The sequence below is a fragment of the Condylura cristata genome, unplaced genomic scaffold (genome assembly GCF_000260355.1).
Source record: "Condylura cristata isolate star-nosed mole 26May11 unplaced genomic scaffold, ConCri1.0 scaffold00003, whole genome shotgun sequence".
Taxonomy (NCBI): Eukaryota; Metazoa; Chordata; class Mammalia; order Eulipotyphla; family Talpidae; genus Condylura; species Condylura cristata.
In genome coordinates this window covers 29,278,408-29,294,625 of record NW_004567104.1, presented here as the reverse complement: position 1 = coordinate 29,294,625, position 16,218 = coordinate 29,278,408, and the positions used below count along the sequence as shown (strand labels likewise).

The 16,218-nt window shown below is 29.4% G+C and overlaps 1 protein-coding gene across 16 annotated transcripts in view; it reads right to left on the bottom strand.

The window, feature by feature from the left end:
* DLG1 (discs, large homolog 1 (Drosophila)) overlaps positions 1-16,218 on the bottom strand; it is a 206,024-nt gene that overhangs the window by 18,602 nt on the left and 171,204 nt on the right. For 6 of the 16 annotated variants that reach the window (XM_012733432.1, XM_012733439.1, XM_012733451.1 and 3 more), the window contains 7 exons: positions 15,320-15,386; positions 11,509-11,608; positions 4,883-4,924; positions 4,173-4,208; positions 2,752-2,802; positions 1,746-1,847; positions 1,303-1,475 (listed from right to left, as the gene is read on the bottom strand). In XM_012733432.1, the coding sequence (XP_012588886.1) occupies positions 1,303-1,475; positions 1,746-1,847; positions 2,752-2,802; positions 4,173-4,208; positions 4,883-4,924; positions 11,509-11,608; positions 15,320-15,386 (571 nt within the window). Of the gene's footprint in view, positions 1-1,302; positions 1,476-1,745; positions 1,848-2,751; positions 2,803-4,172; positions 4,209-4,882; positions 4,925-10,826; positions 10,861-11,508; positions 11,609-15,319; positions 15,387-16,218 lie in introns of all 16 variants that reach the window. The other 10 variants (XM_004675117.2, XM_012733477.1, XM_012733455.1 and 7 more) reach the window with 5 other exon arrangements.

Here is a 16,218-nt window from a genome sequence, read left to right as displayed (position 1 = left end):
CTCTGGCCTGTACCCCAGTTTTGTATGCAGAAATAAATAAATCTTTAAAAAAAGTAATTCTATTAATTGATATTCCCACCACCAATATTTATGATTTCTTATTTTATCATAGTTCTTCCTTTCATTACTGGACATCCCTTTTTTCTTTTCAGTTTTAAAAAATAATCAGAATTAGTAAAATCTTTTACAAAAAAGTAGCTCTTACAAATGGAAGAGTGAGATGCTGACTTATTGTTTTTGGTTTTATAGGTATTTCCTGAGTGTTAGTTTTTAATTATTTCATAAAATAATTTTTGATGTTTATTTTCTAGGGTCAGAGTAATTTAAATATAGCAGTATGTTAGGGTATGCTGTTTTGATGTCATCACAAAATTGCTTTAACCCAATGTACAGCATCAGACAACTCTGAAGGATGTTTTTAAAAAATCTGTTTGTTATAATGGTTTTAGTTTTATTGGTATTATTTTTTTATTATTTTTTTATTATTACAAAAGTTTTTTTTTACATCATTTTGCACATTTTTTTTTCCATCTCGATTTTTTGGTATTATTTTTATTGTGATGATTCAGGAGAAATTTTTGTGTAGTCTCAGTACCAGGAGCAACTACACTTCTCTTGAATATATTTTTAGTGATGGACATTTTTTACCTCAGGTTCTTAATTCTAGTAGATGCTGGAAAGCTAGGGTTAAACACAGGTCTATATCTAGCAAATATATAGTACTTTAAAGTAATAACTTCCCCTTGTGGACCTGTCTTGTTATTCCTACTATTCTTATTTTCTTTGTTGACCTTCATCTACTTTATCTTGTATGTATTTTGTAAGTCAACTAAATAATGAGTCGATTAAAATAATTAATGCTGCCTGGAAGGGATCATGCTTAATGAAATAAGCCAGAAAGAAAAAGAAAAATACCGGATTGGTTTCACTCATAGCAGGAGCATAAAGGACCAGGGGAAAAAAAGAAACAGTAATGAACAACTATCTACCAGAGATATTTTATGGGAGTGGAGTGGGGAATGGGATCAAAAATGGGGGTGTGTGAGGGAGGGGAAGAGGGTGCATTGGACTATGGTGATGGCACACGGGTGATTTGATGATGGGAAGCCCATGGGATTACAACTGAGATGGAAAAAGGCACACAATGATATAAAAATAAACTATTATATTATTTAAAAAAAATCACTGCTGCAATATCTGTATCTTTCAGAATAAACTAAAACTTTATATCCCATCATTCTTTCATAATGTCAAAGATGCATCTGATCAGAAACTATATTCCAGGATCACTTTAACACTTACCTTTTCTGCTACTTCTCGCACAGACTGAACACTTGTTCCATACAGATGGTTGTTATACTGGCCAGCTTCAATGAATTTATGTTCCTGGATATCTTTTTCCATCTGTTCTCTTGATGTCACAAAATGATAATCTCTTCCATCTACTTCATAATCTCGCTTTGGTCTAGTTGTATCTTTAATAGAAGTTGAGGAAGTATTGAATATTAAAAATATAACAAATTTATTTCTCCTTAAGTCATTATTAAAAATTATTATTAATTATATTTTCATTGTAACATATTAAGTAATTGTTCTGTAAAGCTCAACTCAACAGATATGAAATTTGAAGAAGGCAATAATATGGAGGATAGAAGAGTAAGCATAACCATTAGAAATGATAACATTTACTTCTAACACAGTGACAAAATGTCAATAGTAATTAAAAATTTGTGTGAGTTACTCACGAGGAACACATGATCCAAATTTGTCAGGAAATTCTGAGATCAAGTCATCATTTATCCTGTCTTTCATAGGTCCTAATATGATGACTGGTCGAGTATAGTTAACTATAAAGATAAACTGCATGTTAAAAAACACTCAACAAACATCAATATGTTTTATTTTATAATAGAACAAGTGTCATTAACTGTTAAGAATTTTTTTTTTCACTTTCTGTACCAGTATGTCTAAATTGCTAGTTTATACAAACCTTGATTAAGGTCTTAAACTTAAGTCAGTCTCTTGCAGGAAGTCAAACATTTGATAATTCTATCAAGTCAAGCCCAGCATTTAGGCAGATAATATTTCTACACATTGCTAACATCATTTCATCACAAATGAGAAAACACAGTACTGTGTTTCACTGATCTTTTTAGAAATAGAAATTGTAAGAAAATACAAAAAGATATTAAATTGTAAGAAAATACAAAAAATATCAAAAAGATAAAAGAAAATAGGTGTAAGAAGTGATATGATCACAGTGATCTAAAAAGATGATCTAATAAATTACATTCACTGGATCATAAGGGATTATGCTATAAGCAACATGACTGGGAGTTAAGAATCAGAACTAACATTGTAGTAGAAGTGATATAAAGAGGGTCATAAATAAGGAAGGTATCATAGAGTAAGTAGGGCTTAGAAACTGATTGGACAAGGGGAATAAGCAGAAAAAGAACAAAGGCACTTGTAAGTTTGTGAATAAGGTAGATTGGTAACATTATCATAGACACTGGAAAGAAGTTTCTGAGGAATATAAAATGTCTATATTCTAAAATACTGTGGGCTAAACCATATTCATAAAACTTATACAGTAAATTTCTACATATATACATATAGTAAAGAAAAAATAAGTGCAGCAAAATTCTTAGATTTTCTTTTGAAAAGAAGTAAGAGTTAAGACTTATTTTCCAAATTAAGGAATATATTTTTCTAGAAGACTATATAAAAACATCAGCAGACTTTACAAACCTTCTTGCTGGTTCACTGGCTCATAAGATAAGACATATTCTTCTTGACCACCTATTAGAAAGTTAAAATACAGATGAGAAAAATCTATAAAGATAAATAATGCTAATTTTACTCTTCATATATAAATTACTAGCATATACCTGAGAAAATAGCAAAGATATACAAAAGGCACTTTAAAATTTATTTATGGAAAGATTTCATAAAAGTGGCACATTATAAAATCACAAAGGTAAGGTTGATAGATATAAAAACAAAATATAAATGCACTATGTATTTAATAACTACCTTTCTCTTATTGTGCTTTACAGATTATTATATTGATTTAAAAGTCTTCATTTGTGATGTCAAGTATGTGCTTATTAGTTTTTTATTTAGATTTTAAGAACTTAAATCTTCTGAGTATTAATATTTTTGAGTCATTCTACATTTATGCATACTTATACTATCAAAAATATGTTGCCTTTTAGGTTGTACTAGATATAATGCTAATAGAGCATGCCTCATTATTTATAATTAAAACTATATTAGAATAAAAATTTAACACAAATTGAAGCTAGTCATTATTCCAGTGATTTTTTAAATTAAAAAATATTTAAAGTGAATTAGAAAGTGCTTTAGATAAAACTAAATCCTCTTCAAACAAAATGAATCACATAGTGTGGGAGAGAAAGCAATGTGTTTTCATCTTAAAAAGCACATTACAAGTTAAATTAAAATCTAAATTAAGTTTAGATTTTATGAATACTCAAACTCTACAAGTTATATCTTGATTAATGAAACAAATTAAAAAATAGTTAATTATTTCAGTTTATAACATACAAACATATACACAGAAATATGCAGGAAAACATAGTTGGCAGGTTTGTTAATTCAAGTGATTCAATAAAAGCAAAAGATAGTGGATAATGTATCTGAAGGTTTTCTCCTTGATTATCAAAATTTGTAACAACTTTTCCACTAAATTTGTAATTGATTTATATGTATAGTGCTATATAATTTAAAAATTCATATAGTGGTATATTTCTTTCTGCTTTAAATGTACACTTTGCTGTTTATTACCATAATATATAAAATACATATTTACAAGCTGCTTTTTAAAGTATTGTATGTAAAACATGGTTTGCACATTAGCAAAAACATGCAGTCTGAATAATACACACTTAATAATTCATGCAAATGATGAGAAAGACAGTATGTACTTTCATATCCTCTTTTTAGTCTAGAAAGCCCACTCAAGTACTATAAGTTAACAAAATGCTAAAATGCAAAAAATCAAATTTCTACTTCAGAAAAAGAAAATCATTAAGTAACAATTATGAAAAAAACCCAAAAAAACAAAAACCAATCAAATGAATGAGGGTTGAAAGTATATACTGTCAACATGAAGAAAAATACTAGACACTGGTATTAACAGGATGGACCTTTTGAGCAGCCATACTCATCTGTAATCAAGATTACTTTCATATTAGACAGCAGTAAAAAAAAAAGTTAGAAAAGTAATTTTAATTTTTAAGGTGCTATAATTAATAATATTCATTTACTTAACCCTCCTCCCATGCCCAAATCTGTTCACATGCTTACAAAGTACACATAAGATAATATCAAGAATGTAACACCAAACATCAAAAAAAGAAATCACTGTATTACTACTGTTTGAGCAATTGTTGAAAATTTTTCTTCACCATTTCTTATGTCCACCAAAAGTTGGTGATAATTAATAATTTGACAAATACCAGTATTGGTGACACAGAATAGAACAAATTATGATTTAGCATTATTGAAAATACTTTAATGTTCATATTAATAGATAAAATGGCAAAATACAAGTTTATCTCTCATTCAACTATTTACTACTAATAAACGATACACACACATACATATATACGTATTGTGCACACAAATAGCATTATTGAAGAAAACAATTTTAGTAGACTATTAGAATTTTGAAAATTAACTCTGGTGTATATATTATGATTTTATTTTTCAGTGATAGAATCTTATTTGTCTTTCCTTGATTTTAAAATATAAAGTACCTAAGATTTGATTTTTAGAACAAATCACTAGGGAAAAATACCCCAAAAGTTATATATTACTTGAGATTACAAAAGAACAAGTAACTTAAAACACTTACGGTAACTACTTTCACTATCGCTGGCATTAGAAGTTACATGCTCTGAAATTGCAGGACAATGGAAAAAATAAAGAAAGCACAGGGTCATGAGTTAAAAAAAAGCAAATTATCAAAATAAACACAAGGTGATGTTACAAAATGTTGAAATATAAACCACACATAACCAAAGAAATTTTAAAAAGCATTTTTGATTTTCTTTGAAGTTAAATTTTTTCAAATAGGTATGAATTAACAAGGAAAAAACCTGTTAATTCAGGACAATATCTCAGTTTTGTACAATTTATAAGTCTAAATTACAAGTAATAAGTAGAATATAACAAAGAGGATACAGTGATCCTAAATTATAAATTAGTCCAATGTAGACATAAAAGCCAGAACGAGATCATGTTGTTGGAAATGTTAAATTTAGTTTATGAATGGCAATGATTGACAAAGGAGGCAAGTTATATTTGAACAAATAGATGCCCATTTAAAAAATAGATTTGTTTCAGCTTCTCTCATTCCTGACAAGAAATGAAAATTTCATGCTTCTGAAATTATAAATATAAGCCCAGTATGTCACAGACTCAGATGTCTCAAAAAAAAGTCAAATATAAAGAAATTCTAGAAGGTTAGAATAGACTGGTATTTCTGAGAAATTGTGCTTTGGTAAAATTTGACCATGACTGTTTTGCAAAAGAAAAAAAAAAAAGATAAATATATTCGGTTGCAAACCACAACATTTCTCCTTGAAAGTGACCTCATTTCATACCTTGACTATTCAGTAAACATATACTTTTCATGTAAATGTTATATCCCATGTTCGCTCAATAAATGTCTCTCTTGAATTTGAGGAAAAAGGTAATTTTATTTATAAAAACTGAAAAACAGATTTTTTTCATGGGAGAGAGAGAAATCTAAATTTCCTATGCTAGGCAAAAGAAAAAAAGGTTTTAAAGGGTAAGGAAAAAAATTGAGGAGAAATATCTTCTGTACCATATACCCACAGTCTCCTAACAAATAGCAATACATTAAGTTTAGAGAATGGTAGAATTTAAGATTTCAAATATAATAGTTCTTGAATTGCTGTCACAGTGAAAAGTTATGTCTCTTAGATACTAACTGTGAAGACAAGAGAAAACTTTATCTTGACCACACATATTTTACATAAAGCAGGGACATTAAAATCATGAGAATAAACCAAATGGTAGCTTAAATGCTACCACTAGTTTGTTTGAAAATTTCCCACATTATCACATGGATACAAAACACAACAATAATTTTTAACTATTCTAAAACATCTTGTTGGGTTAGTAATGTTTTGTCTTATTATTTATTTTTTAGAAAATTTGAGCTTGCTTTAAATTCTTTCCTGCAAACATCAACATGTTTTTATGACTACCTTCATTTACAAACTTTTTATTTTCTGTCCTATTTCCTTAAAATTAATTCCCTTAAGTAGGAATGCCATTTTTAAAAGAAAGGTCTTAAATTTATTTAGGATTGTTATTCCACTCTCCAAAGAAACATTAGTTACAGCAATGGAGTGAGGGGAGTGGGGAGTAAAGGAAAGTGTAGAAGAAAATAAATTACGAGTTGATAGTACTTGGGTTTATTTTTACCATTTTAGTATTTAATAAATCTGACATTAAGTTAAAGCTACCACAATTTTCTTTTCTAACTTTTCTGAAGATTTCTCCTATCTATCTTGAGTTCTCTAAAACTATCAGTAGCTATTATACAATCAAATTCTGCAAGTTCATTCAAATATCCTTTTATGTAACAAATATACAATAAAATCTTGCCACTCAAAGTATGACCCTTGGAATGTCGTAGTCATCATCATCATCATCATCATCATCATCGCTGGAGAGCTTACAGAACTGTAAAATGTTTTTTTCCTGATAATTACAAAGAATATTTTCCAAAGTACTTCAGCAAATAGGGTATTATAACAAAGTGTTCCAGTTTATTACTTATCAGGATAATGCAAATCTTTCACCAGAAAGGCTAAAAGGAAACAAAACTAATATAGATATGCCTACATAGAAATGGATATGTAGAAACTAGATTTCTTATATTGGGGATGGGCAGGGTAAGGTAAACTGGTACAACCATTTTGGAATACTATTTGACAGCACCTATTAAAGCTGAATATATGTATTATTTATGGTTAGCAACTCCCCCCCCCAATAGAAAGGCATACACATGCCACCAAAGGCCATATACAAGGATGTTCAAAGCAGTGTTACTGAAAATAAATGCTTGTTTACAAATCTGAGACAACATATGTAGCTTCATATTTTACTTTTCCATTTATATTGTATTTTCCTATGCCATTATGTTTTAATATGACTTTCAGAGGTTATAAAATGTAATAAAGTATGGATAAACCATAATTCACTAAACACTTAGCCAATAGAAGATATTTTAGGATAGTTTTAATATTTTATTTTTTTGCTGAAACTTCTAAATAATATATAATAATTGCCCTCATATGTAGTGTTATCTCTACCTCTGATTACAATACGAGGATAAATTCCTTGAAGAAGTTAATAGATCAAAAGATATGCTTTTTGAGAAAGGCAGTACCAATTTACTCTCAATAACGACATGAGAATAAATCCATCACTGGGTTCTACTTTAAAAGAAAAGTATGCCAGTGTGACTAGTTATTATTAGGGACATTAAATATTTTACATGCTTATTTCATTTGTTTGTCTTTTAAACACTCTTCTAATATCTTTTGTCCAGTTTTCTAATAGAAAGCTGTTCTGTTTCTAATTGATCTATTAAGAGATTTATAGTGAAAAGATTTAATCTTTGACATATACTGTATAAATATATTCTTCAAATTATTTTATGCCTGATGACAACTATTTAAGATCTATATAAGCAATTCTCACCTTTCTAATCAAATATTTCCTTTGAAAATGTTTTTCATTTTGCTCTTCAAGTATTATACATCATCAACCTCAGCAATAATAACTCTTAACATTTAGTTCTTTCCAAAAATGAAAATGCCTGTTTTGGCATCTAAGAGCTCTATATAACTTTTTAAGTAAGACTTTAAAATGTGAAGAAAGAAAAAAAGAAACATAATGAAAAACCTATGTGTTTGACTGAGAAAATTCTTAAAGTATTTTACAAAATATAAAGCTATAAAAATTGAGGTCTATATTAAAGATAGGTACAAGCCTTTGTCTGAAACTCTAAATGAACTTCTCATTACCTTATACAACACCTCCTAAATTATATTTCCTTTTAGTCTCTGTTAAATCTTACCTAGTTTCTTCCTCTAAATGTTACTCAAATTACATTCTTAAAATATAAAACCTTCACAGGTTTCTATTTCTAGCTATTCATGAACTATGATGATGCAGTTTTATTCCTCCTGATTTCTTACCACACTCTAGTGCTGTTATGTCAAAATTAGGTTTAGAAAGGCAATTTCTTTTATTTCCTCTATTCTCAACAGTGCAACTCAACAAGTTTTTGATTCTCTTCTTCGCAGAATCACCGAATTCCTGTTTATGAAGTGTTTTTGGGTGTCACTTTTGTTTCTCTTTTCTTCAATCAATATCCTATTTTTTCATAAGTCTTCAATTAACACCCTATTTTTTCGTAAGTGAAATTACAAAGATGCAAAAATAAGTCTTTCTTGATATTCAACATTTTCCCACAAGTCTTCAAGTTTCTCTAGAATAATGTCTTTTTGTTCAGTTCCTTCATGAATCCTGTTCCAACAGGCTTGCTATATACCCATGAGTATTTCTTATATTAATTATTTCTTATATTAATTTCTTAAAGATTGTACTTGTTTATTTTCTGTATTTTCAATGTTAGATATAGCTCACTGAAGGCACAGACAATGTTTGTGATGCACTTTTCCTTCTAGTATCTTCTATTTTACAAAGATGGGCATGCTTTCAATGGTTAATCATCTGTTTAATGTCATAAGTCTATTATATCTAGTTTAAGAATTCTGGTATTTTTCTGAGTCCCTCAACATCTTCCCAATATTATCTTATCTGACCATTAAGTTAACAGGTAATAAAGTCTTTCAGTTCTCATGAGATAAAGTATAGGAACAAATCATTCAAAGATATTAAGTCACTGCCCAGAAAATTAAATCACTTTCAAAAGTCACTATCTGGTAACCAGTTATCATTTTCCATTTTTTTTCCTTACTAAGTAGTAACAGCCCTCAATTAAAATGAGAGATGGAGGGGCTGTCCACAGTGGTGCACAGGGTGTGTATGTTTATGTGTATGTTCAATCTCAGCACTATGAAACTATTGGTAGTCACTGCAGCATGAATGCTCAATGGCCGGCCTGGGATCTAGCCCACATGGTGCGGCAGTTCATTTCTCCTGACTCACCTGCTGCTAACCCCCTGCAGTGTACTTTGGTCAGACTGCCTGTTCTGTTCCTCATTCTGTCTCTGGTGAATACTCTTACCCCCAGCCCCCACACATCTGGCCTGCATTCCAGCTCTTGTATGCATAAATGAATAAAATAAATCTTTTAAAAAAGAAAGATGGAAATATAATGTGGTCAAAGTATAATTATCATCCATCAAAATATCATGGAAACAAATCTGTATTTAGTTCCTTTCCAATTAACTTTCCACAGGTTTCTGTTGACTCAACAGATATTAAAAATTTATGGTTCAGTTGCTGACCCACACTCTCTAAAATGTTATTCTCAGGAAACATTTTATAGCATTAAGAATCTGGGGAAATATTTTCCAATTCTGAAGATTTCCACTGATATATTTTTCCAGAGGTAATGGATTAAAAAAGGGTGACATTAGTGATACTAAACTTGTGGCTCTTGCTAAATTCTAAAAATAAAGTGTACCTAATAAAAATAATTACACAGTAAGCATAATTCATCAATTTAATACAAACATTAATCATTAAGGTTGAAACAGAAGTACCTACAGTTTAGAAAAAATTCTAGAATAGTTATTATAATTAGGAAAAAATCTATGAAACTTAATGTTTACAAATACAGATCTTAGAAAGAAAAGATATTGGATATACCTGTAATGATCAATGAATTGTAAATAAAGTTTTAAAAATGCTTAATAATCCAAATAAAAATAACTAGCTAGAAAAGAAACTTTCAAGGTTACTTCTTTAAGTTAATTTTTAAGTTAACAGCTAAAAATAACCTTAATATTTAGTAAAAATTCATACTGAATCAATTTAAAAATACCACAGTAAAAATTCTGTTTCCAGAAATTACTTCATTTCATTCATTCATTCCACTAGTTACTGATGAGTCTGTATGATGTTTAAGTGAAGATTAAGTACAAACTACAAATTAAACAAGAATAACACAACAAAACCCCAAATAAGACAATATCCTACCTAAAGGAAAAAGAAAGGATATTATTTTTTATAATTCTTTTCATAACTTACAACCTCCTTAAGAAAGATGTACAATTTTCCTTTAAAGAGTCTTGAACCGAAGGTTCATAATTCTTCTCTAATATTTAAGCTCTACTGTATTTTGTAATTTTATATTATAGCATTATGTACCTAATACAGTATGTCAAAGTAATTTTAACTAAAATAAAAGGGGAGAAATAAAACCACAAGGAAGATTATATTTTACATTCTAATAATGAGGGCAGGTAGTACTATTTTGAAAAACTAAAAGTTTTATATTAAAAAAAAAGACTAAAGTATGTCATAAAAATTACAAAAAGGAAAATGTAATTATGAGGAGAGTTTCGCAACAAATAATGTGAAAAATCAGCACTAAAAAAACAAAAGTTGTGTATTACAGAAATAATAATCCCAAGCATCTTATCATGAAAAGTCTAGAGGTAATATAAAAATTATACACCTCCTCTTGCCAAAAGGGCACTACCATGAATCTCAAAATGTGTTGGAAAAAGGTAGGTCTGTAGATGGAGGTTAAAAAATAACTTGGGAATATTTTGATCACTTACTCAGGCCTTTTGATCCCATGTCGTCAGGGATCTCCTGTAGAGAGTAGTTCCCAGAGAGCAAGCAATAAAAAGATAATCAAAGAAAATAGTTGTCAGTAATACATAAAATTGGTGCTACAGTAAGAGACAGTTCCAAGACCATTACAGGTACACATATCTTATAGAACAGTGTTTTTAGATTCCTGAGTTCAACATAAATTAGCAACTAAATGTAATGTACTGAAAGAATGGAAGTTCAATCTTTGAGATTGATTAGGGAAGAGGTAAAATTTGAGCCCATCTCTTGCTATTTTAAAAGTAAAATTCTGAGTGCCAACATATAATGAAGAATTAGGATAAAAATAAATGATTCCAAATGATTTATTATCAGAGTGGCAGTGTTATTCATAGAAAACAGTAAGCAGCATCTCAGATATCCATGTTTTCTGCACAAATATTCATTGAGTGTATGGTATTTCTATTTTAAACATGTAACTTAAAAATACTGTGTACTTTAAGAATTCCTAAGATGACAGAAAATTTAAGATTGATTAAATAAACTTATTTATTCTTGTTAAGTTGCCTCTGTTCCTACTAGTAACCTGTTGCAGCTCTTGAAACTGTCTCCATGGTAACAACCAACTGCAGGGCAGTAGGTCCCTCTACATTTATTTTCAGTTGACCACTGGATTCACATACTTACGGTCAGCATCACTTGTTTCCTGCTCACTCTGGTCCTTGTTCTTGTAGAAGGGGAATTTTCGGGAAAAGAGGTTCTTTTTACGCTTGTCATTGAATGACTGCTGAAGAAGAGAAGGAGGGGCAAAACAAAGGGATGTCTACTGTCTGTGTGTACAAAGGCCCAGCCTAGTAGCTCTGTGGAAGCTGACTCTTGTGACCACAGTGTGCAGTTTGTATATTAATACTACTCTAATCACATATAAAGTGAATTTCTAATTCTATATTAACTTCTATAATATATTACAACTAAAAAGATTAAAAAATTTGAAGAGTATAATTCAATAATATCTAAAAATAAGGAGAAAGTGCTACTTGATAAAAAGGGAAAAGTAAATCAATTAGCTATTATTATAATCAATAGTAAAAGCCAAACTAACATATGTTCATATCAATCTATATTTTTCTGAAATTTCAGGCACTGGGAGTTTATAGCAGAAGTTATTATAAATGCTATTCTAACTGCTTTTACTTTTTTTTATGCATTAGGCAATAATCTTTTTTCTTTGGCTTGAGCACATTTCCCCCCTTTTTTTTTTTGACACAAACTATCCAAAAAAAGCCTTACTAGAGAAGAAAAGTAAACCAACTGAGAAAATTGCTAGTGCTGAATATTTAAAAACCAACAAAAATGTTATTATTATTGTTTTTTATGGAAGAGGAAAAAAGACAACTAAAGGCTTATGGCATGAATCAGAAACTTGGAAGAAAGCTGTGAGGGGCCATCAAACCAGTAGCCTAACTAGGATTTATCAATGCCATCTAAGTGAAGGAGATTAAAGCTCTCCTCGGCCAACTTGTAGGTTATTATAACTGTTTGACTTATCTTTAAGCTCTATATGTTTATTTTTTTTTAAAGTTTAAAGAATAAATCAGTTCCAATCCATTCACACCATATACTGAATAGGGAACAAAAAGTTTGGTGCTTAAAAAAGTCCAAAGGCAATGAAGACTATGAGGGAGCTAGACAGCTGATTTGACACTCCTTTATTGTAGTGACGTTGGAAATACATCTTTCTCTAAAATTATGCATTCAAAGACTAAAGAGCATACAGCACAAAAATGAGACCATTAAGAGGAACAGTTTCTTTTGTAATTTCTGTTACAGATCTCCATGTCTTGAAGGGAATGGTCTTGCCTATACACGAATTATATTTTTTGAAGCAAGAACAGTACAAAGGATAGAAATTTTGTTCTTTGTCTTGAGTTTAGCCAATCATAAGATGCTATAATTATTTTGAAGAATATCAACAACCAGGGAAGTATGTTTTTGGTATGCCTTTATTTTTAAATGAAGCCAGGTGAGTAAGGAATTAAAGTGGATTAAAATGACTTTTAAAAGCTCAAATTATTTGAAAGGATTCTGATAAGAATTCTTAGAAAAACTATGCTAACTTTTCATTTTTACCTTTTTATATTAACAATTAAGGATTAATAGGTTCATTGTTCATTAGTTAAGCAGATTATCTTGATTTCAATCTTAAACTTTTTATAAATCTAAACATAATTTAAAAATTAACGAGAAAAAATAATTGTAGGTGAATCTGGGCTTACAATTATTTTAAACACTGTCAAGTAGCATTATTTGGGTAAGAATCTTTGCTTCACCCAAATTTTAGAAAAGAGAAATAGAAGAAAATGTGTTTTAATAGAGAAAAATTTATGGTAACGTAACTTTGGGAAGGACTGAATCTTTTCATTTGTGTCAATCATTGGCTTTGAACTTAAATAATTATGATTTCTGATGAAACTGATGTGCTTTTAATAAAAGGTTATTTATGTTTCCTACTGCATATATAGTGGTCAGAGTCAGTTTCACAGCAAACAACCAAAAGAAACATGAAGTTTAAAATGTTTTGATTTTTGATGTCTTTGCAGTTAGTCAAAATGAGATATCATAAAGATATCACAAATAGGATAGAAAAATGCTTGTTAGTTATGAAATGTATTAATTATATTACACAAAATCTTCCAGTTGAAGAATTTATTAAAGTGAAAATAGCACAAGCAAACAAGACAAAAATGTGTAGGGAAAACACAAAACTGAAGAAATAAACTACCTTCATTCAGTTTCTCTACATTTTAAATAAAAATACTGTTTAATTTCTTCTTATTATTAATGCTACATTGCAAGAGAGACAATGAAATAAAATTGATAAAATAACACAAATTTATAATATATATTATTAAGTGGCTAATATAATTTTCATAGGTAGTACTTCAAAATTGTTAAGAAGTGAATACTAAACTGTTAATGAGAAACTGAAATGTTATTAAGTCTGTAGTGGAAAAAAAGTTCACAAGCAACATGTTAAAGAAAGGACTAGAACTTAGATTGGGAAATGGTATTACAGAAAGAAATGCAGTTCTGTATCAATGGCAAGCGTATTTTTACCCCACTCAGTATCATGCATACTTTTGGTGCTGTGTTAGAACACAGTGACTGTGTATAAAGTTGGTTACAGTCAACAAACAAGACTAAGATTTAAATATGTCGTTAATTTAGTTAACTTCTTATAGTATGAAAGAAAAGTTACAACATGCAACCTTTTTTTTCAATACAGTGACAGTGCATTTTATGAAGTTATTTTCAAAACATATATGAAACAAACACACAAGAGTACTGTATGTATTTCAAATCCTGAGCATTTTCTTGTGACTTCTTCCCTTCGATAAAAGTTTCTACTTTAAATACTTCAGTTTATACTATGTAATTTTTGCTTTTCTGAAATCTGTATGTTAACTTTAAAGGAACTTAGAATTTCTAAAATAAATGAATGAATTTTAAAATTTACTCAGATTTAATTTCTCTGCTGAGGGTCATATATTTTATTTCCTGATTTTTTTAAAGCTTTAAGTCTTAATGTTTAGTGATACCAGATGTGTACAGAGTAAGACTGATTTATTTGTTAACTTTCCCCATTCATTTGAAATATGATGAAAAGATATATAAAACTGTGGCTTTAGATAAAAAAAGCAAAACAAAAAAACCCCAAACTGCTGTAAGTACCATTTCAGTACAATACATTCATTATTTCCTTCATGTTCAATGATAGAATATTCCACTGCAGTAATTTTACATACACTGTAGGATGAAGCCTGAAATATCCTTTTCTTCTATTAACATCCATAATTTTAGATTCAAGTAAACTTAGATTAAATGAAAATAAATGCCGGTGTAAAATACATATGAAAGGATTTTGATATATTTCTTGTCAATCTACAAACTCTTCCTGTTGACTGTCACTTTATTCCCACAAAATAAAAATTCACATTAATTCAAACATTTAAAAGATGGGTTCTACTAACGAATTATATTAGGGAAAAAAGGGAAGAAAGGAAGAAATTTCCATGAATTCCTTGTAAAACCCTATAACTTGTATTATAAGCTAATTAATAATTTGGGGGCTCTACTTTCTCATATTTATTAAATTAGTTATCAAGATTAATTTGGTGACCCAAGTTTCTAATTGGACAAGTTTCTAATTGGACAGCTGATGAAGGATGAATTATTTTCATTTATAAAATAGCCTTGACCGACCAGTGATATATTGTTAAGGATATATAAAAATAGTTTTGATAATTTGGAAAGGTCTATGAAAAGGATGCTTTGACAATAAACTGCTTACTTTAGTATCTACTGTTGTAAAGCATCATGACAAGGACTGTTTTTAAACATCTACTGCATTTTGATTACGTAGCTCAACACGAGTTATGAAAGGACCTACCTATTCTCAATTTTTAACTTCTAAAATTAAAAGATTTCATATACTCACCCCTTTATCTCTGGTTTTAGAGTTGAATTTCACTGTTTTTAATCGAGCTCGCTCTTTCTTCTCAACCCTGTGAAAATACAGAACATGCTTTTTAAGAGTACCAAACATATCTAACTGTTGAAACAATAAAAGTACCAGTTTTATAATGGGCATTTTTATTTTCTAAAATTTAAATTTGTACCCAGAAATTTAGTCAAGTTTCTGAAATAAACAGGGCTTATTACACTATGAAAAAAAAACCAAACTTGAGAAGTATCAAAATACCATATTACTGACACATACTCAATTTCATGGTTACATTGACATTATTGTTAGACATCAATTCGGAGTTTAGCAATTCTGCAAGTTTTCTAATTGTTTTGTTATTTTAAGTATTAGGATAGAATGGAACACATACTGTATAAACACTAAGCTTGAGAGAGAAAGTCAATGGAACAAAATGTTAACAACTATTGAAAGTGGGTGAAGGATATGTGGGTGTTCCTTGTACTATTTTTGCATTTTTCTTGTACTTACTTTTCTGTAGTTCTGGTATTTCAAAAAGTAAAAAGGTAGGAAATAAAAACATTAAGCTTAACTCCAGTGATACAGATGTGTAAAATACATAAAGTAACCAAGTATAATATTTTTGGAAGGCTTTTCAAAACCAGGTAACCTTGATAACTCTATGAAAAGTAAAATGAGTGTCTGGGGAACAGGGTTAAGGGGGAATCTATATAGCTTTTAGATTTTTTTAATACTGAATTGTGTTAAAGTGTTACCTAAACAAACAAAACCACAAGTTTCATGAAAAACACTAACACCAATATGGATCTGGCATTAATCATGTAAATTAAGATTTTAGAAATCCTCTATTTCACTAACAACTATGTTAGTATATGGAAGAAAACCCTAGCAAA